The sequence below is a fragment of the Fringilla coelebs genome, assembly GCF_963513975.1.
Source record: "Fringilla coelebs genome assembly, chromosome: 11".
In the NCBI taxonomy this organism is placed as follows: Eukaryota; Metazoa; Chordata; class Aves; order Passeriformes; family Fringillidae; genus Fringilla; species Fringilla coelebs.
In genome coordinates this window covers 15,330,764-15,357,255 of record NC_140037.1, presented here as the reverse complement: position 1 = coordinate 15,357,255, position 26,492 = coordinate 15,330,764, and the positions used below count along the sequence as shown (strand labels likewise).

At 46.3% G+C, this 26,492-nt stretch overlaps 1 protein-coding gene across 8 annotated transcripts; it reads right to left on the bottom strand.

Moving 5' to 3' along the window:
• Window positions 1-125: 125 nt before the first annotated feature.
• Window positions 126-26,492, bottom strand: SEPTIN6 (septin 6). 8 transcript variants are annotated; one of them, XM_084213217.1, is made up of 11 exons: window positions 26,365-26,408; window positions 20,142-20,256; window positions 13,108-13,303; window positions 11,802-11,988; window positions 11,420-11,581; window positions 8,957-9,053; window positions 8,523-8,691; window positions 7,488-7,620; window positions 6,775-6,965; window positions 4,837-4,880; window positions 646-2,074 (listed from the first exon to the last, which is right to left on the bottom strand). In XM_084213217.1, exons 1-10 carry the CDS (start codon window positions 26,395-26,397, stop codon window positions 4,877-4,879), a joined length of 1,287 nt encoding a protein of 428 aa, XP_084069343.1. In that variant the 5' UTR covers window positions 26,398-26,408; the 3' UTR covers window positions 646-2,074; window positions 4,837-4,876. The 8 variants fall into 8 exon arrangements, with proteins under 8 accessions (XP_084069342.1, XP_084069343.1, XP_084069340.1 ...); XM_084213218.1 differs by lacking the exon at window positions 646-2,074 and adding an exon at window positions 2,598-3,119; XM_084213216.1 differs by lacking the exons at window positions 646-2,074; window positions 4,837-4,880 and adding an exon at window positions 126-636.

Genomic DNA, 26,492 nt, shown 5'->3' with positions numbered 1-26,492 from the left:
CCGGCTTCCCCTAACTACAAACAAGAGCGGGCGGCGTTAGGAAGGAGAAAGCCCCACTTGACTCACGTCCACCAGCCAAAGGGGCTCTGTTAACGGGATGGTGAGACACAGCAGGACACCAGTGAGAACACACAGTTCTTACTTTATTTCTTTGATAAAATTAAATATTTCGTGGCTGCCAACAGAGCAAGTTGCACCATGTTTGTATTTCCTTTGACTCTGAATGCAAAGTTTCCAAAACCAATCAAACCACCAGCATATTGAAAATATTCCTTAGGCTTCACACCTTAGGGAAGCCCATGACATTTATATTATTAAAGACAACATTAGAAAAAACATATGCCCATTACAACGTTTGAAAATGTATTCGCTACATCATTAGTCCCAACACCACATTTCTGTAGCTCTTCAAAATTCCAGGTCATCAGTTCCCCCCGCATCGCCCTGTCTTGTCACACAAATTACAAGACACTTCAATTTTAAGTATCATGCAAGTCAGTAAAAGAGCTTCTTTCCAAGACACTAACACTGAAGATTTGTTCCCCCCTCCCCAGACATAAGACCCTTAGACTCTTCTAGAAGTGGCAGTCTTCTCCCTCAGACACAGTGCAGCTGGCGAAGACAGATTAAAAAAAGCTACAGAGAGAGAAAAGGGGAAAAAAGAGAAAAAACAGAAGATTAGCAAAAAAGAGAGAGACATTCAAAAAGCAAGAAAAAGAGATGCAACATGGAAACAGCTGACAGAGGAGAGATGGAACCTCCTTGTGGTATCTCAAGTACTTCAGCGAAATCACACAAGTAAAAACCTTTCTTTCTTTAAAGTCTTTAAAAAGATTTCACATAACTTTAAATAACATTCTAACAAGGCAAATGGTCAGGAAGAACAGACAGTGATCTGCAGTATGGTAAAAAATGTCACATTCATTTGTCCTTTTAGCAGATAATTAGAAATCATTGACAGATTAATATTGACTGGTTTTGGGAGCAGGGAAACATTCAAAAGTAGAGGAAGAAGAAAATATTCAAATTATTTTGCTAAAAAAATCTCAAACAAACCACAAAGCAATCAAAGAGCTCTATGGGAAATGAAATGGTATTTATGGTGAAACAGAATACCTGAGGAAATACATTGCAACCAACAGTTTGGGCTGCCCTGAGCGCTGGGAACGGAGGAGCCATGGTTTGAGCTGGGGCTGCTGCTGTGAGCAGGAGCCAGGCTGACCCTGAGCTGAGACTGCTCCTGAGCCCTGGCACCACGCAGAGCTCTGCTCAGCTCCAACCCCAGCAGGTAAAACCTCAGCAGCAGCTGGCACTGAACAGCATCACCACCAGGGCTAGGCCTGAGTGTGCTTATCTCCTGAAAGCCCAGGATCTGGGGGGTTGTGGAGGCTGGCTGGCAGCACACATCTGATCTTTCAGCAGGGGCAGGATGTGTGGATTCAGCACACACAGAGCCCCGAGCCCACAGTGCTCTGAAGGATGGGGCCACAACAAACAAGTCTGAAATGGAAACCAGGATTTACATGCTAGTCTTCAGATAGCGTGAATTAGCAAAAGAAAAAAAAAAAAAGCAAATTTAAAAAGATGATGTTGTGAAAATGATAACAAATAGAATGGGAAAAGAATGTTTTATCTCTGAACTATGTGATGATTAAACTAAGATGGTGTTGCCATTTTAATGTCATCAATAAATATATTTAAACTGCGTTGTTATTTTGCCAGCAAAAATAACTCACAGAACTTATTTTCATATCCCTTATTTAGCTGGGTGGATTGAGACCAGGAAAAAGGGGAATCCATTAATTGTAGGGGGGAAAAATGGCAGGATTTAAAGTTGTAGCATCCAGAACCTTGTTATGACTAATTTTACATTGTTTAATAAAAGCAATAACCACCAGTACATAGCAAAGACAGAATCACAACGAGGACATAGGAGAGAGCAAGATAACACCCTGGAAAGGTCACAGCTGAAATGCTGTCATGTTTTATTAGACCCTCCGATTTAACAAGTAAATGAAGGTCCATTCCAGGCCTTGTATTCAGGGGTAATTACTCAGTACAGAGCCATGGGTTACTGAAAAAGAAGGGCAAAAAAAACAAAAAACAAAAGAAGTAAATGTTAACCAGAATTCACTGTCCGATGAACTCTTTATTTAAAAACAAAACTCAGCCAGAAATACAAAGAGAAGACACTTGCAGGCAAACCACAGTTGCACTTGGCCAGAGTGAGCTCCTGGCCCAGTGAGCAAAACCCCCTCCTTTTTAGTGCAAATCTTGCAATAAAAACAAGGCTTTTGCTGAATAGAAAATATGAGAAGAAGCCTGTCAGCATCTGTACAGTTCCAAAGAGATGTCAGATAAAAAAAATAAAGGTAGTATTTTTTTTTTTGCATTAAAACCAGAAATTGTTGGAATCACTGAGAAGAAAGTCAATGAAACAGCATGGTCTTTCTTCAGAAACACTGATATGTACAGCAAGGTGACCAGCTTTCCCTGAGATTGGATCCAGGATGTGCATCCAGGTCAGCACACTGAGAGGGAGACCAGGCAAAAGCTCCTTCATGACCCCTGCAGCATTCAGAGAACACTTAGTTGCAAACCATGGATCCAAATTTGAGATTTCCTCAAGCCTGGGAACTAGAGGTTTGGACTCAGGTCCATGCCTGTGAGGATGTCAAGTTTTGCAAAGAGTCCTTGAAAGTTATTTGAGTCACACATGGCAGTACAGGGGGTAATGAGGGCTTAGGAACAGCAAATAAACATGGGGAGAGGGCAGCCAGTCTCTGGAGAGAGCACATCCCACCCCACAGCAGGAGCTAAATGCACCCCCCGAGCAGCTCTGAGAGCACAGAGCGGGGAAAAGCTGAGCAATGGGACAGGGGAGCCTCGCCCAGGGGCAGTGGGCATCCTGCTGCTGCCCAGGGGGCAGGGGGAACCTGGCAGGAGCCCCCCTGGCCAGCAGGGTCCCTCACAGGAACAGCCCCAGCTGCCGAGAGCTCTGGTTTGAGCCCGAGCGGTGAGCGCGGGAGGGGAGCAGTGGGAAAGGTGAGCGAACAGGCACAGCCGAGGGTGGGGCATTTGCCTCTGGGGCCAAGGAAAGGTTCTACAGGAAACCCGAACTGAAAATGAAAGAAAAAGGCAGGTTAATGGTTTTATGGATTAATGACAAAAAACAAAATAAAAATACAAGTTTTTCTAATGTGCGCACACACACACACAAAAAAGAAAATGTTGCTAAGTGTTAATAAGATTTAATCTGACTACAAAACATGCTTTATGCAGACACACACACACACACTCAGCAGTGGGATGAACCAAATTTATTTTCTAAAACAACCCTTTCACAGTTTTGCAAGCTACAGGACTTATCAACTGTGACTTGTTTGTATGCTTACAAAACAGTGAAGCCCTGCAACACTTTATGGATCAATATGGAGAGTGTTTTTCTAAATCCTGGAAAAGTACCACATATACATATTTAATTTAGCAATGACAAATGCCCATTGAAAAAGGCACTGTCTGCATTTGTGTAGTGGGAACAAAGAACTTCATTTGATTCAAAGCCCAGCACACAACAGTGTACAGTTATGAGGACTGCCAAAAGCAATCCAAAACCAACAAAAATCACTAATGTTCACTCTAGCTGCACTTTAGCTGTGCCTTCGTACTCAGCACCAGAATGAACACTGTTATTCTTTGAGCTTATTTTTCCACATTCAGAGCCTGATAAGCAGAGAATTGTTCTTTCCATTGTTCTGCAGTTACCGTTGGCAGCAGAGACATTCACTCAACTGGACAGCTCAAGACAACTGCAAGCTCCAGTTCGAGGCAGTGCAAGACCCTTCTGAGGCTCTTCTGTTAAGTGGAAGGTCCCATTTAAATTACATTCAAATGCCTCTCACTGGCAGCATAATGTTTACTTGCTTTGCCATTTCCCTTGGTGGAGTTAAGAGGGAAGCACTCCTGGAATCAGCTTCTACCAGTTTAAGGGTAGACTGTAATTTAGTTTGGACTATCCAGGAGAGAATGTCAGTCTTAGCTTTGTCTGCAGGGAAGGGTGGACTCAAGGATGAGTTTTTAGGGTGTTTTATAGTTTATTTCCAATAGGGTCCCTTCTCTGAGAGGCCTGTGCACCTCAGCCCCTGGGGCACTGTCTTGGATAATGAGTATTGCTGCTCTGTCAAGAAGCAAGACATTCCTGTGGGAAGTTTCCTCTTCCTCTCACCAGAGAATCATCAGCAAATTAAAAATGCTCAATTAAACTCACTCAACCTAGCTGTAAGTAGACCACTGTCATTAGCAGTTTAACTAATAACCCTAATGAGGATGACAGAAACTAGTCCTGCATCTACCTTCACTATAACCACAAGTTAATATTACAGCTTGGAGGAGTGGGAGGGAAGGAGGAGCAAGGAAAGAGAGGCATTTTCATGGCTAGCTGGGCTGTATCATCAGCACCACATCTCCATAGCAATTGTTGCCTTAGTATCAACGTGGCCTGTCTGATTAAAGAATATAATTTATTTTTAAGGGAGATGGAATAAAGAGAACAGAGCTAATGAAGTGCTGGGGAGACTTAAGGAAGAAGACATAATCCTTAATTTCCTATGTTCCATATCCTGAGTCTCTGAATTAAACTTTGCAGAATCTTTAAAGATAATTACATACTTTTTCTACAACTGCACATGTAGAGAGTGACTGGTAGAACACATATAGTGGGGTGAAAGCAGGGGAAGACAGAGACAATATTTATAAGCTTCAAGACTTGGACACAGTCTCCTTTTTTAGAAAGGTCAGTGATCCCACTGTGAGGCTCTATGAGTTAATGATGCTTACCAGGACAATGTGCCTCATGCACCATGCAGCCAAACAGCAGCTAACTGTAAAACAGCACACATGTGAGGCCTAATAATGATGATAATGATGTAACAACAACAACAAAAAAAAAAACTGAGTAATGATTAGTGCAAATTACAGAGCTTGGGTTTAAACAAGTCACCTGCGAAAGAAAAAGGTTATTGTACTGCCAGCCAGTAGTAAACAAGCTACAATTAAGCTCCAGCTCGCAAAATTCATGGATTGTTAGGAAAAAATTATGATCTAAGTACTGAAATCCACTATGAAGGACACTCAGAGCAGTTACAGAGCAAAGAAAGCAGCACCATTTCTAGCACAGCAATTTTCCCAGAGGCCAAAGAAGCTTCCTATTATCTTCCCAAGCCTTACTGAAAGCACTGACCTATGTCTGTCATGGAGTTTTCTGTGCCCTTAACTGATAAGGGCAGTACTAAAGCTTTTCCATATCAACATGCTTGGTGTCAAAGAGATGTTCTGAGATGAGAACCACTTCAAGGACCAAGAGTTTGACTTGGGCCACAGCAACTAATTGCTGATACTATAAGGCTGTTGCCTCCTTTTTCTGTATTCCTGACCCTGACTGATCTTAAGGCTGAAATCTGCAGTCCTGAGTGAGCAGATGTGTAAGGGCTCTAAGCATGAAAGAACTCAGCTGGGTATTCCTCACACAGTCCAGCCTGGAGAGAGAAGTCTGTCCCAGTCAGTCTCAGACTCCTCAGTATGAAAAGACATTAGAACCCCCTGAAGGTGATTCAAATGAACAAATCAAAACAGGCAGTGGAAAAAGGAATGGGTGCAGCACTAATTGCTCATCACAAAAGAACATTCATGTTTAAGCAGCTTCAGCTTTAAACTAAAAGACTAAATCAGGATCTCATTCTTGTAATTGGGTCTTTCCTCCTCTGTCTCATTTGATCCCAAGCTTAACAGGCACAGGTTTTTTCCCTGACAAACAGTGCTGTCAGCACTTTGGGCATGCCCCATACTGTCCAATTTAACAGCACTTCTTCATGCACTTAGGACTGCACAGTGCAGGCAAGGACTGCCCCAGGGCTGTGCAGAGGGGGGATTATGGCAGTGGTACAAAACCAGACCCCTGTTTGTCTGCACACCACTCTCTGCACACCTGCACAGGTGGCACAGTGCTCCTTTTGGGAAATGTGCCACAGTGAGAAGGAAGGGAACTGCTCAGTGCTGGGACAACTGGGAGAACTGTTTCACTGTACAGCTGGCTGCCCATGAGCAATTGCAGAGATGCAGGAGCCTAGCACAGGCACTGCAGACAGCCCAGGTCCCAGCCTGGATCCTGTCACACCAGTCCCTGGCACTGGGATCCCCTGCTACAGCCATGCAGTATCTCCCACTGCTTCTGCAGAGGGAAAAAGGCTGATTTAGGATGGGAAAAGAGTACTAGTGCTAACAAGGTGCTATGACCTGTCCTCTCATTTGGCAGTCTTTCATTCTGCAGATTCCAGAATTCAAGACTGTTAGTCTCCCTGAAAAATTTCCACAATTTTCTCAAGATAAAAAAGTAAGAACCTGAGCTAAAACACACTCCTCTCTGAGGCTAATGGGACACCTCTGCTATCCACACCCTAGCCTTGGCAGCTACTATGGTTTCACTTCTTTACAAGCACTGAGACACCAAGGGAGGAGCAGGGAATCTTGGGGAATAAAAACAAGTTCATCCTCTCCCATGCTGTCAGAAAGCAAAGAGGGAGGTTAGTACTGCTCCCTGCTCTTCAGGATGACAGCAAGTGTTACATGCTTCCAGATACTGCTCAGCCTTACTAGGGTTTAAATCTGGCTGCAAACCTTCCCCTGATAAGGACTGGCTGTGTTGGAGGGAGAACACCCAGAAAAATAGTAAAGAAGAACCATTACCAAAAAGCAAATACCTCTGGGTTAGCAACTTACTTTTTCCTTTCCTTATCCCTTTTAAGAGTTTGTGATCCTCCAGCCTGCTGAGCCTGTGACTGAAGCAATTCAGCTGCTGTCTTCCTTTGTTTAAATGCATTTACTTCATCATCCAGAGACTTCTTCTTATCCTCCAGCTTCTTCTTTTCATCCTGGTGCAATTTCTTCAGGCGATCAAACTTCTCATGCAGCTAAAAGGAAAGGAGAGAGGTGAGCAGGATGTGGCACTAGCAGACAAAGGGCAGGGAACAGCCTCCTTCCACAACAACTTACAGGCAGTGTTCTAGTAATGCATCATTGTGCAGACTAAGAACAGAGGATTGGGAGAGCATAAGTGTAAAAAAAAAAAACCCTAATCCATCTTCAGGGATCTCTGCCTTATTCCTCTTTAAAGGTCAGTAAATTCATGGATTTTCCACAATGCTAAGAAAGTTGTATGGGTGTATTTTTTGTAAAAAAAGTTCATTTCAAGGGCTGCTTCTCTCCTTGACTTTTACCACACTGCACCTCTCCATCAGAATTAAGATTCTGGTCCTTTCCTGGTGCAGTAAGTTGCACAGAAGCACTGTGATTCAGTTTTGTCCTACATCTTAACATCCCCATCCAAGTTAAACCTTAGACTTCTTGGTAAGAAAGTGCTTTGGCAACAACTACCTATTTGGGAGTAAATCCATCACTCACAGTCAAGAAGACACAAGTACTGCAGTCTTTACCTCTTTTTCAGCCTCCTTCAACTCAGCTTCTTTTTCTTTGACCCTCTGGACAAACATCTGTCTCATTGCCTCTTCCTTTTTCTGTAGTTCTCCCAGAAACTCATTTCTTTTGGCTTCGTAAGTTTCTTGCAAGCTGAAAAGGAAGGAAAGGCCAGTGATAAGACTTGGGACAAACTGCTTTCCCTGACCCTCTGAAATCAGACCCTCACCATGACTATGCTTTGCACACAACATGTTTGCTACTCACTCACCCACATGTGCCCAAGGTCTTCTTTATCCAGTGATCTTTGGGCAATTCAAAGAGACCAGCTGGCAACAAACACTAGTTCAGAGGAACACTGCTGTTGATGCCTTAAGGTTTCAGTCTTTATATTTTTTTAAATCCTGTACTGCATTAGTGCATAATTCTAAACTCCATAAAAAGTGTTAGTTAACTGTCTTCACATTTTGGTCAGACAAAACAATCCCTCTGGGCCTGAGATCCAAGGACAACCCACAGCCTCAGGCCCTGAAATGTATAAACAAAAGTGAATTGGGGAGGAGCATAAACTGGGGGTTTATGACTTTATTACCTGAAGCTGTAATTGGAGGATTAAGGCCTGATATGCAAACAGACCAAACTTATGTCTGTCTGAAAAACTCATGACCGTCTTCCATTCTGGGTGTAGCCCCTTGGGGAGGCTTCATCTGCCCTTATTGTACCTGGAGGCCCTTCATCAAATATATCCACTCTTATCCTTTTAACTTTGTCTGGCCTCTGTTTCTAGGTAAGCTCAAAATAGGCATCACTGTCTTTCTGCAGCACAGACATTTCTACTCCCATACTTGCAGATTCACAGTCAGTCCTGCACATCCTCCCTGCATTTTCACCTTCTCCCAGTCAGAGCTTTGCTGAAGTCTGGATTTATCTGACCTGGCAGTTTTTCTTGCTGCATTGGTTTTTTCCGTGCTCCCCCAAGGACACACACACACACAAGCACACAGTGCATCCACAATGCCTCTCTCGAGCCCTCCTGTCTCCTCCAAGGCTCTCACCTGAAGGGCTTGCTGTCTGGATCAGTGTCCTTGAAACCCATCTCTTCCAGTTTACATCTCCTGTAGAGCTCGTAGTGGCGTGTGTGGGTCTGCTCACGAAGGTCTTCCATGTTCACGCGGATCAGCATCTCCCGCAGCTTCACGAAGTCGCAGTGAGCTTCGTTCTCCACTGCAGGAATGCACGGTAAGGAGGAAAATGGGGACAGAAACTAAGATCTCTTCTCATATTCCTCAATTGTCTACTCCTGCAACAGGTTTAACAGCCCTTTCAAGCAGAGAAAACTGGCACTATAGGCCTGATACAAGGACTTAACAAAGGATAATTCCCCATGGATAATCATGTCCAGCAGGCCTTTGCTTTTTTTATGAAAGCCCACTGCCTCCTTGCACAAGTGTCACCATTCATGCCATGAAAATCCCAGGGCTCAACTCACCCTGCACTGTGCCCCAAGGGTACTGACGAGCTTTCATCATTTTGTTTCCTATTTTCAGCTCCTCCGTACTCCCGATCACTGCAAATGGCAAGTGGGCCTGGAACACATTGGATGATATCCACGTTAGTCCCTCTCCCACCTGGCTGACCACCAGCACACAGAGATGAGCACAGCCACTGAGCAAGACAGTCATTATGCACATGCTAATCTCAGGGAGTCTAGTCACTGGCCACTAGTCCAAGACAAGGAGTAGCAGGGTGGGTCCTTTTTTGAAAACCTTGTTAGTGCTACCACTCTATATCCTCTACCTGGCTGATCCTCCCAGCCACAGAGTGTCAGGTGAGATGAGCCAGTGCAAGACTGGCCTCAGAGCGACAGCTGGAACAGAGGGCTGCGGCTCGGCCTGCGGTGCTGTCCCAGGGCTTGCCGTGCCTGAGGAGAACATCTGCACAAGCACAGAAGCAGTATGAGGTCTTGGAGCCTTCTTAATTTTATCCCCCCACCATTCCTTCAGCTCATGCTGGAGCACAGGACACCTTGCTCCATTAGATCATGAGGTGGAAGTCCATCCTTCACTCCTGGAGTAACAGCTCCTTCCTTCCTGCTTGTTTCTGCCCTGGTGAGGAAGGGGTGAACATGTCCCCAGCCACTGTGTCCAGTGTCACCCAAGGTCACACTCTTCAAGCTGAGATATGCACTCCACATTACAAGAAGGCTGACTAAGAACAAGAGGGATTTGCTTTTCAAAAACTCAGAAATCAGAAATAGTCACTTCTTAGTAAAGATGATCTCTGCAGAAGGCAAAAAGAGACTTTCCCAGTGCAAGCTCAGCAAAATTGGAACGGAAACCCTCCCAACACCTATCTAGGCTCTGAAGATCTCACCTTACAGTCTTCTCATTTCCAAAACTCAGGCAGCCAAGCAAACCCCCCAGACACTGCTGCACTGGGGGAGTGAGATTTCTCCCCACCTCCCTTGCTCCTGGGAACTGTACTGCATTCTGCCGAGCTGCAAGGAAGTCAAGTGCAAAGCTTCAGCACTTTGAGTTCCCAGGTCCTTGCACCAACACTTTCTGCTGAGTTATGTGAAGTGACATTTGTTAGGCAAAGCTTTTAAAGTGCACCAAATTCTGAACATTGAAAAGGCCTCAGGAAGCCAACTACATGGAAGATCAGTGACCCTGGATTGCTGTCAGGAGCAGGAAGTGAATTCCACAGGTTATCCAAAAATTTGGACAAGTTCATGACAGCTGGTACAAGTAAAAGATTTCAGAGATGATGTTTTTGCTTTCAGAGTGTGGCTCATACAGTCAAACTGCAAACAAAGGAAAACTGCCAGCAAGCACTCACAGAGATGGGCTCTTCCCCCTATATTCCTCAGCCCCCTGCTCTCACATGTGACACACACAGAGTAAGAGTATTATCTGTCTTATGTTTCTAATAATATCAGTATTTGGATACAAGTTTTCCAGACCTGCAAAATTGCCTTGGTCAAATTCTGGCCTGCTTAGTCCCCATAAACCTGGTAATTCTGACTGTAATAGAGGATGTAAGAATTGATTTGTCTGTGCAGCAACTGACACAACCCAGAATGTCTGCAACCCAAGACAGCAGTTCCCTCCCAGGAGACAAGTAAATGGCTGAAAGGAAAGACAAGCAGAGGTTCATTCCACCCTCAGAAGGGCTAACACTGAACTGCTCTGACCAGGAAACATCACTGACAGCTCCAACGTCAGGACAAACTTCATGTTTCTTTCAGGCCTCTCCAGAACACTCTACAGCTTTTAATACTTAATCAAGAGGTGGCACAAATGCACATCAGCTAGATCTCTACTACACCCACAGCAGTAAAACAATCAACTTCCCCTACTTGATCTCCTGTGAAAAGCCTTCTGGAAAATGGTGCCATGGTCAGGATGTGCTGCCAGAAAGGCAAGGGACAGTTTGTTTCATCCTCAGGGAGCCACAGACTGGCACCCACGATGCTGGGGAGACCAGAGCCAGACTGGGAACCTGCAGGCACCTCAAGGCATGTCTGGCCCAAGTTGTGTATTGTTTTTCACACCTTACTGGTTAAGCTATATAATTCCTTGCCATAGGATCCTGGAAGTTTACTGGTGGGAGGCCATCAGGTGATGTACAGGACAGGAATAATGACAAACCCTTGAGCTGAAAAGGATTTAAACACTGATTTCTTATACATCCCTCAACAGATACACACAAGGACAAGGAGGGTATTAAAAGTCTGTTTTCAGACTAGAAAAGCCCACCAGAGAGGCAGCAACCTACCACAAAGCTCTCCTGGCCTAAGATGACACTACAAGGATGAGATTCTTGTCAAATCCTCTATTTTTAAGAAACAAAATAAAAAGGAAAGTAGATTTAAGAAACATCCCAATATGGGCCACCAAGCTCTATGCTGACAGTGCTGTTCTGGGAGAGGAGGAAGAACTGAGGCACTTACATTCATCGTCCCATTTATCTCTGCCACTGATTCATCATCTGTTGGGAACTGGTAGATCTGCACCCCATTACTGACCAGTTCACTTGTGATTTTAATTTTAAACTTGGTCAGCTCACTCTTGGAAATGGCATCAGATTTGGCAATGATGGGAATGATGTTCACCTAGAAAAAAACAGAGGTATGAAGTAATCAACTTCACTCCTGGGAGTTTCTCTAAGTTTAAAATACAACCTTCAAAAACTTGTAAGTGCTCAATAAATCTAGAGAATCATCTGCCAACTCAGCCATTTCCACCATTCAAGGTGGGGAGATGTCTGGAAAACCAGCAGCCTTTCTATTATGCAAAGAGTAAATCTGCCCAGTAAGAGTTCCTTGTGCCAACCTTGCTGTCGAGCTTCTTCATGGTTACCAAGTCCAGGGATTTCAGGGAATGGCCGGTGGGAGCGATGAAGTACAGGCAGGCGTGGATCCGGGTGTCATGGTAGTTGTGCAAAACCCTTCTTATCTTCAGCTCTTCCTGCAAGTAGGCTTCAAACTGAGCATCAATGAACTCAACGATGGGCTTATAGCTGTGGTGAAAGGAAAAAAAAGAAGCTGTACATCTCACAGTCAGAGAGCTAAACAGATAGGACAATGCCCCTTGGCTTGCGTTTAAGAAACAAGCTGTTGATAGATTTCACTTTCCATTTTCCACTTTCTGAGACCAATTCTCTCTCTACCTCCCTTACTCCTCAACTGTAAGAAATTTTAAAGTTGCACTGCTGACAAGGAGACACGGTCCTACATCAGACTCTAGCAGTCTGTTTGTCAAAACCCAGCACTGAGGACAGCAGATGCACCCTCCTCTCCAGGGAAAGCAGACTCTCCTATTCTGAAATTCAAGGGTGAGACACTTTCTAAAGCAAGGCTAATGGAGACTCATTCACTCAGGGAGTGAATGGCTTGCTGCTCTCACAGCCCCAAGTGCTGCTGGTGGAGACACAGCTTCATTCAGTACCACCTTTGCCCAGTGCTCTGAGGCAGGAAATTCCTGCAACTCCCTTGCAAGGCCTTCTGAAATACAGAGCCTGCCAGAGCCATAATATAAAGGACATCAGTGCATCTTAAACAAACTTTAAAAAAATATCTAGCAGACCCACAAAAAAGCAATCCCATCAGCAATGTCTCTGCAGAGATGCACTTTGGAGACTGTCTGGTGTAACTGCACATCCCTTAACCAACACACTCCAGCCACTCTGGGATGTGAGCTGACAGAGACACTCCCCCAGGGTATCTCATTTATTGTGCTTCCTTTGGCTCTTCCCACGGAAGAACCCTGCCAAAAGTGGATATTAAGCCAAGCAGACACTAAACCACACTAGTGGTTTGGTCAGCAGCTTGAGGTCAGCACAAACCAAAACAAGCCCAGATGCCCTGGAGCATTTCAGTCTCCCCACCAGATGAATTTGGGCAGAAGCTTGCCAGCAGGGCAGAAATTGCTCTGACAGCATGAGAAAAGCTGCTTTATAGCTGAAGCAATGCTGACACTCCAGAGCCTTTATCCTCTCTTCTACATGTCCCATCCCAAAGAGGTGACAAGGACAACTCCTAAGAAGCAAGCAGGAAAACTGCAGTGCAGTTAGGCCCAACTAGGGCGCAGGGAGAATGAGAAGCCAGGTCACAATAGAGCCTCTCTCCCCCACACTCACCTGTCCTCTTTGTTGATCTGATCCCCAAAGCCCACTGTGCTCACAATAGTCAGCTTGAGGTTAACATTGCTCTCCTGCAGGTCATAGGTACTGGATTTCAGCTGGACCCCAGGCTGTGAGTGAGATGCTGGGTCACCTTCAAACTTGGTGTTGAAAAGGGTGTCCATGAGGGTGGACTTACCAAGGCCAGTTTCCCCTATTGGAGAAAAAGAGAGTTGAAACGTTCTGTTGAATATTAATATGGGTTGGCCTTTGAGCTTCCAAACATTAACAGGGGTGAAATTGTAGCAGATGAAAGCAGATCTCATGCTCCCAAGGGAGCGTCTGGTAAACAGAAAGCCATGAACAATGGGAGCTCTGTATTCTGGGCAAATTACATTTCACAGTCTAATGGCCATTAATGTCATTAGAAAATAGAGATGAAAAGCAAGAGGTGAAAAGGCGAAGGGGAAAGCATCGTTCAGATCCTGCTTAAACCCACAACTACACTACAGAAGATGCTGTTTTCATTAAAAAACAGGAGAGGAAATGGGGCTCACTGCCATTTCCAAAAAAAGCTGCTCCAGATCAATGTCTCTAATAAGCAGCCACAGAAATAGCTTCCTTCTGTGCAGAAACCCTGAGAGCTGGTTGGATCCCACAGCAAGTTGTGTAGTTGGTTTCTCACAACAAGTTGGACAATCAGCCTTCTACACTGGGAGAGGGCATTTTCTGTAATATCTGGGTTTTTTGTTGCTACCGTCAGTATTCTGCTAGTATTCTATCAGTACTGAACTGCTATTTGGCTTTCATTTATCAACAGGAAACTATTTCCTTGTCTGGAAGGAAGAGACAAATCCCAGAGACCAGTCTTGAATTTGTTTTAGATACATCCCAGGAAGAATAAAATAAATCCCCCTGTGCACACATTCCACAGGGCAGCCTCCTTTACCAGGCTCTGACAACAGAGCCAGCTCTCTGAGCTCACAGGACCTGACTTCCTACACAGTCTGGTCTGCTGCCTTGTGAGGGCTGCTGGGTTTTGGGGAAACAGCAATTTCTGAGCTGCCCAGACAGCTTTTGGAGAAACTTCAGGAGCAGCTGAACCCCACCCTCTGTGAAGGCTGCTCCTCCAGCCTGCTGTGGGACCACAGGGAGACTGTGTCTGGCAGCAAGAGCATTCCCCTCCTTCCCCCAGCTCCCAACCAAAACAACTTCACCATTTTCCCACTTTGCTCAGAATAAAAGGGCTTCTTATTTTTGTAGGTTTAGAGCTCTGTAAGAGATCCAAACTTGCATGAAATGCCCAATTCAAGAAGGGGAAGCTCCTCCCCATCCTCCCCCGTCCAAATGTCCAAATCTGCAAGCCTCACTCCTGCAAGCAGGCAAATTCCTCTTCTGGCCTCAGAAGGGATTTTCCTCACTCAGGGCTGAAGTACATGGCAGAGCAAGGCAAACACAGAATTATAACATCATAGAATGGTATGGGTTGGAAGGAAGATTGTCTAGCTCCAAGCCCCAAATCCCCTGCTCTGGGAACTGAGCAGTCCCTGATTGCCAGGATGACATATCCATACCTTTCCAGAGGCAGCAAGATCCATTAACATTTCAAAATCAATGTACACATTGAGCTGCAGAACTGCCTGGGAGCCAGCTGAGAGCTTGTGCTCCATCACCAACCAACTCCAACTGCAGCCAGAACAGTCACCAGGGCAGTTGCTCTTTGCACCCATCTGGTTTCCAATTCAAAGGGGAGAAGGAGGAGCTGGAGCTGGTGAGGCTGCTGTCCCTTGTGCCACCTCAATGCATCAGCTGTACCTACAACAGCACTGGCCAGAGCAAGGGAGGGGGACCCAGCAAAGCACAAGGTTACCTCTGTCACTGGAAGAATAAGCGGGTCCAACAAGCCCTTCATTGACCTGGAATCTCATTGCCTGGACTTGTCAGGGACCATTGGCCTCCAAAACAGAGCAGGTGCACAAATCAGACCAGAGCACTGCCATGGTTTGGGCAGGGATTTTGAGAGTTAACAGCCAACAGCCTGTATGACCTCCCAGGCCGTTCTCAGGGATTCCAGGAAAACAGCAGTGTAAAAACAGACAAAAATCTAAACAGCCTGAGAAGGCTGCAGCATTTCCAAAGCCCCTGCCAAGGGATGGGTGGGACAGAGCAGTGAGCTGGCTGCTTGCCTATGAATGCCAGGAACCCTGATGGGACATCTCAGGATAGGGAGCCCTTGAGCCCTGCAGTGCAGGAGCATCACCCACACAGTCCTGCAAAGGCTCCTCCTGTGGCACTGCCCCACAGCCTGGCAGACCCTGGAGCAGCTCCAAGGCTATAAGAGAGTGACAAGGGAGAAGCAGCAGTGACAGGGCAGGGAGCTGCTCTCTGCAGTGGACACACAAGGTCATCTGTAAACCACACTGGCTTCTGGGCAGACAGCACCCTGCAAGTCACCTCTCATTTCTGCCTCTCTCCTTTTGGGTGAAAGATGCTCATATGAGGCCAAGACTATTGTTTAAGCACATCCTGAACCTGTTAATCATTGCCTACTTAAATCCATCTCAAGTGTTTTTTCCAGCAGGAGCAACTTCAACTGTCAGAGGGGCTAAGAGAAGTGCTTAAGAAATGCAGAAGATGCTTTTACACCCCATCTCATGCCAGCTACACTGGGACAGCAAAGGCAACTTTGAACTCAACCACTGAGTTATTCCTTTTGGAAGGGGAAGATCAGAACTGTGGCATTTTTCCACAGGTGGGAGTTGCCCATCCAAACACCTTCATGACTAAAACATCCAGGCACTAACGTGGCATCTCATATGAAGTCTGCACTCCCAGCAGACACCCCTGTCCCTGCACTGTGTAACCCCACTGACTTGACACAGAATTAAAGCCTGCCAGGGAAGGCAGAGTAGAGAGGAAAGACTGTCACAGCTGAAAGAATGTTAACAGTAACAGAATGACATGAAATAGTAAAAGACTAAAGACACTAATAAAGTGTTCTGCTGTGTTAAATATGAAGGCCAAAACAACAGAAGGAAGAATATCTGAATCTTCTGGGAGTTTCTGCCTCACACAGAGGCAACTTTTTGCTGGCTGAAAGATGTGAATGGTGCCAACTGCTTCTTGTAAGGACAGGAGACCAGATGGAACAGATGGTCTGATAAAAAGGACAAGTGGTCTGTGCTTGTTGCAGCCAATGGCACTGGAATCTTCCCCAAAACCCAGAAATGATGAACAGGGATTAAAAGAGGCAGAATTACTTTGAAAAAAGCAGCAGTGTACACAAACTGAGTGAGAGGCATCCCTGGCAGAGAGATTATTTCCTGATGTCAGGCTTATGGACACATGTGATTCCAAAACCGTACTTAGGGATTATGCAACTCGACAGTGCTCTGCTGTCCCAAAACAGGGCTGACAAAGCTCTCTGGGGAGGACAGGGCAGAGAGAGTGACCTTTACTGGTAGAGATCTGCACCAGGAAGATGTGAGAGCAATGGAAAAGCTTGAGTGTTGTACCTTTCATCATGGGATGGAGATTTGCTGTTAAATATGACAATTTTCAAGGACATTTAAAAAAAAATGGCCAGAGCCACCACTGCAGCTTCTGGACATGCAGCAGCCCTACATCAGTGCTCAGAAAGCACCATCCACTCTTAATGCCCAACAGCCTGGCTGTGCTGGGCTCCCCACACATCTTCCTGTTCTCCTGAGACATGTTCCCTGCTCCAACTGCACGTGCACGTGGTACCTTCACTGCTCTGGGGAAGCCTCACCAAATCCCACAGTGATGGATGGAACAGTGGTGGCACCACTTGCAAACTTACAGCTGGGACAAGCTCCTAACTTCCCAAAGCAAGGCAGGCATCTTCCTGCTGAATGAACTGTCATGGCTTCTTTTCACAGAACTTTTTAGCATCCTAAGCAGCTGCAGCAGTGAGCTGAATTATACACCACAAAAGCTGTACCTCCTCCTTTTGTGCTTGGAAATTTAATTTGCTTTTCCCTAGCATGTGCTAAGTGAAACAAGAAACTGCTCACTGCCTCCCTTACCCACAACACTCAGGATTTAAGAGGCCCCAATCACATCATCATCAATCGACTCTGTGGGAGGACAGAGGAGTCCTTGGAGTATTTCCCTGTTCAAAGGAGGGAGCAGCTTTCACAAGAGCTTCCTTTCATGAGAGAGCAGCACCTGCCCTTCACAAGATTAACAACCGTGGCTCCAGATATCAAATAATTCAATTTTAAAGAAAATGTATATGCATGCACAGCCTTTTCATGTGTAGAAATGGAAGCTAATCCAATGCAGCAGGTTTGTTGAGACAAGCCCTGAGGCAACTCAGACTGATAAGGCCATCTCTCAAGGAGAGAGGGGAAAATTATTTGTTCCATCTGACAGGCAGGCAGAGACACCACACGACTCCCCACAGCCAGGCAAAGGCTGGGCTGCAGGGGCAAGGAGGGCAACGAGGGCTCCCAAAATACACTGAAACACCAGCTCAGGGGAGCACCCAGCCCCTGGCATCCACCCCAGGGCACTGGGCAGGAGAAGGCTGAGGAGACAGATGGCTTTTTGATTAGAGAAACTGTTCTCTCCTCAGCTGGTTGCACCAGTGACCACAGAAACAACCACTGGGCAATTTCCAGGCTGTACAGCTCATCACCCCAGAGAGCTGCCTGCTGCAGAGCACCAGGAATCCTGTGCACATCCCTCCCTCCCCCTCTCCTTCCCCCAGGGTGAGAGCTCCTGCACATCACAGGCTCACTCCTTTGGAGTGACAGACCTCAAACAGTCTTGGTATAGTCCTGAGGGAGAGACAAGTATTTCTGCCACAAAACAGCCTTTCTCATTGCACTGAATAGGCCAGTTAGAACAAAATCCCTGCGAATCCTGGGAGAGAAGGGGTAAAATCCTGCTTAAACTGGGATACTAGTTTAATGCAACTACAATCTACTCAAAAACTGAGAAAGCTTACATCAAAAACCAGCAGCTTGTTCCTCCTCTTTTTCCCCTATCTCACTGAGAAATACAGCCAGCACAGAAAGTCTCAGCCATTAAACACTTCTCCAGCCTTTGCACTGAAGTAAGAGGCAACAAAAAAATTTATCGTGTAAGGTTTAGGAAGAAAATGGTTGTGCTGAGAAATTAAAGATCAGAGAAACCATCTGCAACCCCTAACATCTAATGAGAGGTTTTCTCATTCATTCTAGCTTTGGCTCTAGACCCACAGGGGAGACAGCTTTCAGCATGAGAAGAGCTAAAAACTGCTCCACTCTGGACATGCTGCTGAGAGTCATTTCTGAAGCTTTCCTTGGCTTCTCCAGCAAGAGCTGCAGGAATTGGTGGCTCAGATCCAGTATGACACAGAGTAGAATTATCACTGGATTTTTCCTCCAACAGATGCCACACAGAGCTGAAAAATGGGGGGCAATGAAGTCCTTTTCTGTCATGCTTAGTGGGCTGTCTATGGGATTCTCATCTAATCTTCATTTGCTTCCTTATTCTTTCATTTTTTCATCCCAAACTCTGCTGTACAAGTGAAATCCAACAGAATAAATCAACACTGGAAATTTTTGTTTTCTTTCTCCAGGATATTTAAGTGTGGGGGCAAAGATCTGCAAATTTTTTCTTAATGAAGTATATTATATTTTCTCTAAATAAAATTTCTTTATTTCAAGATTGTGTTATTACTATTCATAAAAAACTTACATTAGTAACTAATGTACATTTATCTTGGTGAGTTCCTGTTATTCACCTCAACAAGTGATTAATGCATTCAATTTCTGCCCTGCAAAGAAGAAAGCACAGGCATTCAGCTCCTCTCCACACATCAAAGTGAAGATATAACTACAGGAGGCACCCACTGCTGCACCTAGAACTTGTAAAAAAAACACTGCAGCCCAGTAAGTGGAAAAGGAAACACTTTTAGACTTCAGTCCTGGGGACAGGAGTTTCCCTAGGTCATATCACATTCATGTACTGCGGAAATCACCTAGAGACTCAGCCTGACAGTGACCTCCACTTGTCAGCAAAGTTTATCATCTCACAGCAATGTAAGATGTGGTTGTAAGGAAAACTGTCTTCTCAGCTCCATTTAACAGGGCTCAGCTCTCCTCTCCTTGTTCCACTACTCTCGTTTCAGACTTAACCCTGTTCTGGGCGAACACCAAGTCCATACCACGGGCTGCATCTCTCATGGGAGGGGACAGAAAACCTTTGTGAGGATGCAGGGCTGACCACCAGCTGAGTCCCCAGGAGGTGTCCACAGCTGCTGCTCTGTCCCTGCCACTCCAGGGGGATCATCTGCAGACAGGGCTGGCTCTGAGCAGCCATGGCCATACAACCTCCTGCTCCCCAGGGCAGGGCACTGGCAGCAGCAAACCCATCAATTATTAATTCACTATTTTTAATTTCCTAATTAACTTTCCTAAACTATTGTACCAAAGCCGTACAGGGTTTTACTTCTGTTACCTAAGAGAAGGGATTATTTGGGATCCTAACCCTGTGAGATGGGCTGCAGGGACAGACACCAAGTCCTGCTACAGAGCCAGGCCCCAGCTGTGATCCACACCACATGGCAGCCTGGATAATTGTCAGAAGAGTTAAGGCTTGGCCAGACACTATCTTAATTCAAATATGCACAGAAGGGAGGAGAAAAAAATAGCTTTTAGTGATTTAAGAGAAGCATGATTGGTATTTTGTTAAAATAATTATAATAATAATTCAACACTAAACCAAACAAGACCTCTTAACAAAGTACTCTGGCATGAGTACCTATTTTCTTTTAAAAATGTGAAATTCAAACACATGAGGAAGAGAAAGATCATAATAACAGCCTGTGATTTTAGGCATTTTATTTCACTGCTTGGTAAAAAGCCACACTGCAGAACCCCAGTAGGGATTTCCCAGAGCACCAGAAAATCTTGTTACTGAAAATAGAACAGTTGGGTAAATTTAAATCAAAGCTACCTTGTTAGTGCTGTAAGCTACAAGCTACGTCCAGCTGCAGAAAACTTTTCTGCAAGAGAACTTCCCAAAATGGAAATACTCACCCACACACAGGATGTTGAAACAAAACCCATGATTAACTGACTTATTAACCAGCTGGTCAGGCAAACTATCAAATCCCACGTGTCCAGAGAGCGGGACAGTGCGACAGCCTTCACCCTGAAATACAACGAAATACTTGTGTCACTTTCAAGCAAAATACATTTCTCTGTATAAACCCTTTAGACCTCCCAAGTGGAATCAATTGCACAGTCCAAGCAGAGATTTGCACAGATCTATCAATCATGTCAGCATGCTTCACTCCTCTCTAAAACAATTCCAGAAGGCACAAATAGAACGTTTCATTTGTCAAATGTTTGAAGGTAGCCCTGACAGAATAACACTAAAATGTGCAAAACATGTACAGAAACAGCTGCTGAAATGAAGAGGTGAAAAACACTTGTTTCTTCAAAAAAAATGCAGAAACTCAAGTCTCACCTTATACTGAAAACAAAAAGAATCCTCTGTGCAAAGCAATGTATTAATGACACCGCCTCCTACAAGCCTGTTAGCATTCACTTAATGTGAATTGGAACTCACATGTAGTTCCCATTCACAGCTGCAATTACAGAAATTAGCTAGAAACCGTAAGGGAAACTGTACCTACAGGAAAACAAAGCAGAGAAAGAGTGTCCAGAACTGAGCTGCTCACAACCCCACAGGTCTGAAGGAGCCTGCAGAGAGGGTTTGGGAGTGGAGGTACTCAAACCTCCAGCTGGGGGCAAGGGCTGCTCCTGCCCAGCCAGCCAAAGGACTTCCTGAGAAGCTGCTCCTACACCCGGCTCCCTCCTGTGCTCAACACCACTAACCTGGTCCCCCCAGCCCAGCAGAACACGTGGTGCTCCATGCCCAGAACAGCCACGGGCTTTGGGAGGGGGTCAGAAACTTGCACCTGGCAAGTCTGTGCCAAGGCAGCCTGGGTCCCAACCCTGCCCAGCCAACAGTAAAACACAACACACAGAGGCTCAGCCTCAGAAATGGCACCAGGCAAAACAAAGAGCCAGTGCTGCACCCCTGCATTGGTGTGTACTGGAGAGCTCTCCTCCTGCAGCCCCAAAGAGGTATTTCCCTCTCTGAAGCAAAGGCTTTTGTTAAAAATGTATTTTTGTGTGAAAATCAGAAAATTCCCCTCTAGCCTTCCATCAATTTGCAAAAAATACTACAGCCAAAAGGCAGTAGTTTATAGGGTGTGATTTTGAATTTATTCTTTCACAATCATGCTTTCACATATCTTGAAAGCCTGTTTATAGGGACAGGAATACTGGTTTTCCCTCTTCTGCTAATGGCACTGGCATTTTCGGCTGGGAAAACATCCCCAAGGAGTACATTTACTACAGTAGCCTGTCAGTATGTTTTCTTGTCTTCTTACTGTTTTGCTGTTGTGGGTTTGGACTGGTTTTTTCAGATATGAGGCTCCAAATACACTTCAGTCATTAACCATATTTACCAGCCTGTGATGTGTAAATATGTTTCCCCTTAGCCATATTTTGTGTATTAGTCTGACTCTTCTTGACAAGATGTTCACCAAATATGGCACTTCATTAATTCCTGAGCACCTTCCCTCCTAATGACATGTTCATGAGGAAGGCACTCAGGCTGCCCAGCAGATTCTGGTTTTGCCTACTGACAATGCAGCTGTGATGCCCAGTAATGCAGAACCAGCTAAAGCAGAAGAAAGTGAGAGTGTCAGACACACTGATTCTGTGATGACACACTCAGACTCTCCTAAACTGCATTCACCAAAACAAAACCCCAGCCCTGGAGAATCTCATGGCAGTGTTGGATCTGCAGTGACAACCCCAGGTCCTGGTGAAGAACTGAGGGGGGGGACAGAGCCCACAAATGTGCAAGAGAGAACGACCCATGATGGCTCCTGGGGAAGGAGAAATATCAAGAGTATTTTTAATACCCAGCCCTAAAACCACACCACTGGAAGACTGCTTGAACACTACTCTCCCCAGGAAGCGTGGGCAGGAGTGTGGGCTCTCATTAAGAGCAAATCATCTCCTCATCCCTAAATATAAGTGTGATCCAGATGGAACAAAATAAATGGTGGAAGTTAAGCTGCTCTCAGCTAAGAGGAGGCATTTACCATCACACAGAATTCAGCATGCAAGTCATTTCCCGTAGGTTCTTTTTCTAGTCACCTGTGGTTTTACAATGAAGTTAAACCACACTTCACATCTGGTACAGGCCAGGAAACAACTACTGCAAAATGGGATTTCCAGTCACAGCAGCTAAGCCTCCATGTTAAGTACACAGCCATAAGGTATATTGTGCTACTCTGCCTAAAAATCTACAGCCTCCTTGGCCAAGGCATAAAGAGACTGGATGCAGTGGAAAAAAAAAAAAATAAATAACATTTTAAGATCAGCCTGGTTTTGACACTCATCAGAAAGTTGACAGTAATTACCAAACCAGTGGGGAGAAAATAAACATTTTCTGTGTGATCCTCCAAGAAACAGTGCAAGTCACCAGTCTTCAAGCACCAAGTGGTGTCTCTGTACAGGAGCACTGCTATATATAAACAGCACCACCATAAACAACATATGAACACACTGATTAGTCATCCTGGGTGTATATTAAATGTAGGTTTGGATCCCCTTGTTCAACACTGAAGGAGAATATGTTAAGCTTATAAGCTTTTTGCTGATAAGGTGTTCAATACTGCCTTCCATCATTCATCTTCCAAACCAGATCAAATTCAAAACATATAAAGAGGTACCAACAAGGTAAGCAACTACTGTATGCCTGAAGGCTTTTTCCAAGAGCATCAGTGAGTGCTGGATGGCTGAGAGTCCTTTGTGCTCTCTATTTTAAGGTTACATCTTCTTGGAACGAAGACAAAGATGGAATCTCTGGAAAGCCACTGTGAATACTGGCACCACACCAAGATACCAGATGCCTTCTTTTCCCCACATACACAGCGTGCCCCCTGCCTAGACAGAATGGGCTGTTGTTGCTTGGGAGGAAGTAAAGCGTGTTTGCCACAAACAAGATTAAAGAAACAAAAAGAGCAACACATTATCTTGCTGTATTATCAGGCAGGGCTATTGCAGAGTGAAAGTAAGGAGAGTAAGGAGCATCCACTTGGAGAAGCTATTTTACTTCTTCCTTTCTTAGAAGGATTTGTACAGCTTTTTGTAAGGGCTTCTCCATGCCACAGAACCCACCACCACCTACTCTAATTTTTACAGAAAACTATCCAAATCATATGGAAAATACAAAGATGTTATAATGAATGACCCCAAGCCTGAAAGCACCATCCATTAACCACCAGTTTACATAAAAGGGGCAAGATTAAGTCTTCAGGTGTTTGAATCACTCCAGGGTCCCTGGGATGAAAATACGATTAGAGGAAAATCTTGCTGAATGCACATCTGTGCTCTGATCTGCTTAGCAGGACAAGCAGGTACAGCACTGTCCCCATGTCCCCAGAGCCCTGAGAGGCCGCTGCCTCTCTGTGGAGCTAAAGCAGAGCACACACAATGGTGCTGCTCACTGCAAATGTCAATGCTGCATATTTGTGTCTGTAGCCATGATGAGAAAGGATTCCATGGCAAAGGCAAAGCCTCCACTTGGCGATATTCAGGCAGAGCACAGCAAAGAAAATAATGTTACAGCTCTGAACCCAAGAGACCCAGTGTCCAAACGAGGCCCACACAGCACAAAACTGCTCTTAGAGGCTGCAGAACAATACTTCATCTAGTTCAGTGTTTCTGTTCAGGACACTGACAACTGACACTTAGTACTTCTGACACGATGTCTCACCTCTTCCCACTTCAAACCCTGAGGCCTTGGAGACTCCCTTAGAAAGATTTCCAAACTGCCACAACCAACACAGCAGCACCATCCTGCAACAAAACCAAATAAAGCAACGCTCACAGAGCTCCACCACTGCTGCCAGTGCTCATAGCAGCCACCTCCTGCCCTCTGCTGCCCTTAATGCTGAAATCTGGGGGCTCAACCCCCAAACCTGAGACAACTCTTGCACACGAAGTGAAACGGCAAAGCAAGGCAGAACCTGAACTCAGGTTTCCACATCACAGTTTTTCACATCGTCTTAAGCCAGAACAACATCACATCCCTTCTTGAGACCTTGGAGTTATGGCATTCACTTCCCCAGACTGCATTTGGTTCTGATTAAACAGCAAATTAAAGCAACACTTGTACCAATTATTTCTCACTTGTGCAAGTATGTAATTCTCCTATGTAATGAAAGAATTATCCAGCAGACAGTGTAAACATCCTCTATGAGATAAACGTAAATCAGGAATGTAAAGTCTAGATAAAGACTGTTATTCTTCCTAGCTCAGCTGATAAAAGACCATCAAGAATATAAAACACCAGAAAAGTGGGAAATAGTTTTGAATCAGGCCCCACAGAAAGCAAGAGGTGTCTCACCAAAGGTCCTGACCATCAACCACCCTCTCCAGACGCACTGCATCACTTGGCCATTCAACATTCACAAACAGTCAAGTGCTTCCGAAATCTCAAATTCTGTCAGCTCTTAAGATTACACTTCTTTATGCCCCTGACAAAAGGCTGCAGAAATGCCAGGCAGTTTGGATACATTCCCAGGAGAAGTCAGCAGTTAGAAGATACATATCACTATCAGCAGTCTCAATAATGTTTCTGACCTCTGCTGGATACGGAGAGTTGGACAGTGCCTGGCAAGACACTCCTGTGCCCCCATCCTCCCTGCTGGCAGAGGACAGGAGAAGGGGCTCAGCTTGGTGGTGACAAGGCCACCCTGCCCACCTGGGAAGAAGGGGGTTTCACTGACTATCCCTGCAGTAAGTGTGGGCTTGATCAAGAGTTCTCTGGGACAATGGCAGGGTGGTAACCCCAGCTCCTCCCCAAACCCAGCCCCAGCTCTCACACCTTCAATGCTGTTGGCACACACAGAGCTCTCTGCACCACCAGGACATCACAGCTGACTGGTTCACAAAGCAGACATGACCAGATGCCCAAGACCTTGGCTGACAAGTTACCTGTTTGTAAAAGGACATTTTCAATTTGCAGCACACTAATTTCAAGTCTGCCTCACAGACAGCTTTCCATTTTGCCTCCAAAGCGAGGCTGTGTGGTACCATAAATTCATCCCAGGCCACAAGCAGATGTCTCAAACTCCTGTACATTATCTTAGGAAAGCATAACACTCAATTTCTTAAAAGACAGGGGAGCAACTGAGTCACTTTACATATTTTGGCAGTCATATACAAGGCAATGGGTATGTCCAGGAGGAAATAACATCACAAACTGGCAAGGAATGGCTACATCTACCCGTTCAGCAAGATTGGGTCCATGCTAAAACATACTGCTTTGAAGACGAAACTGGAAAGCATTCACCTCAACTATTACTTCAGTATTAACACATGGGCATGAAAGTTGGAAGCCCATCAAACCAAGACAAAACCTTTCCACATGCAAACGCGTTACAGATGCCTCCTTAGCATTTCCCTGACAAGCGCAGAGGTGGCTCAACTCCCTCTGCTCCTCTTCTGGATAATTCTCCGCAGACACACAGGGATCTTGTGCCGCCCCAGGCAGGCGGGCGAGCCCGGCAGCGGCCGGTGGCACTACCGGGGACCCTCGGGGACAATGCGCAGCGGGGACACGGTGCTGCTGTTTGGCTCGCACAGCTCCTCCGCGGCACACGGTGCCAACCGGAGACCTTCCTTTCCCGCATCACGCACTACCGAACACGGGCTGAGGGTTTCTCTGGGAGGAGAGCAGCATCTCCGGAGAGGCAGGGATGCCACTGCCGTGCCCGAGGGGCCCTCCGAGCTGGCTAAGGGATGCACGGCCATGCCTCCCCAGCGCTGCAGCCCGGCCAGCCCCGCGCAGCGCGGCAGGTCCGGCCGTGGCCGGGGCAGGACCCCCGGCCCGCCGCGGTGCGGGCAGACCAAGGTCGCCGGGCCGGGCTGCAGCGGGGGGGACCCCAACATCCTCTACCCCAGGTAACCCCAGCTCCCCTCGGTTCGGCCCCCAAAGCCGGACCCTCCGGGAGCCGCCGCCGCCGCTCCGAACCGAGTCTCGGAACCCGCGGGAGGCCCCAGGCCGGTGTCCTCGCAGCCCGCCCGGCGCCCCCTGATCCGGCCCCGCCGCAGCGGCCATGCCCGGCTCTCCCGCCCGCCGCCGCGGCGCTGCCCGCTCCCGGCCCCCGCTCCCGGCCCCCCGCCCCGGTGCAGCCCAGCCCCCGCGGTTCGGCGGCCCCGCGCCCACCCGCACCTGCCGCGCCACCTCGGCCGCCGCCATCGCTGCCCGCCAGCCGCACGTTCCGCCCCGGCCTGCGGGCGGCTCCGGGCGCGCCCACCGCGGCACCGCGCGGGGGGGCCCCGCCGCGCCCCCGA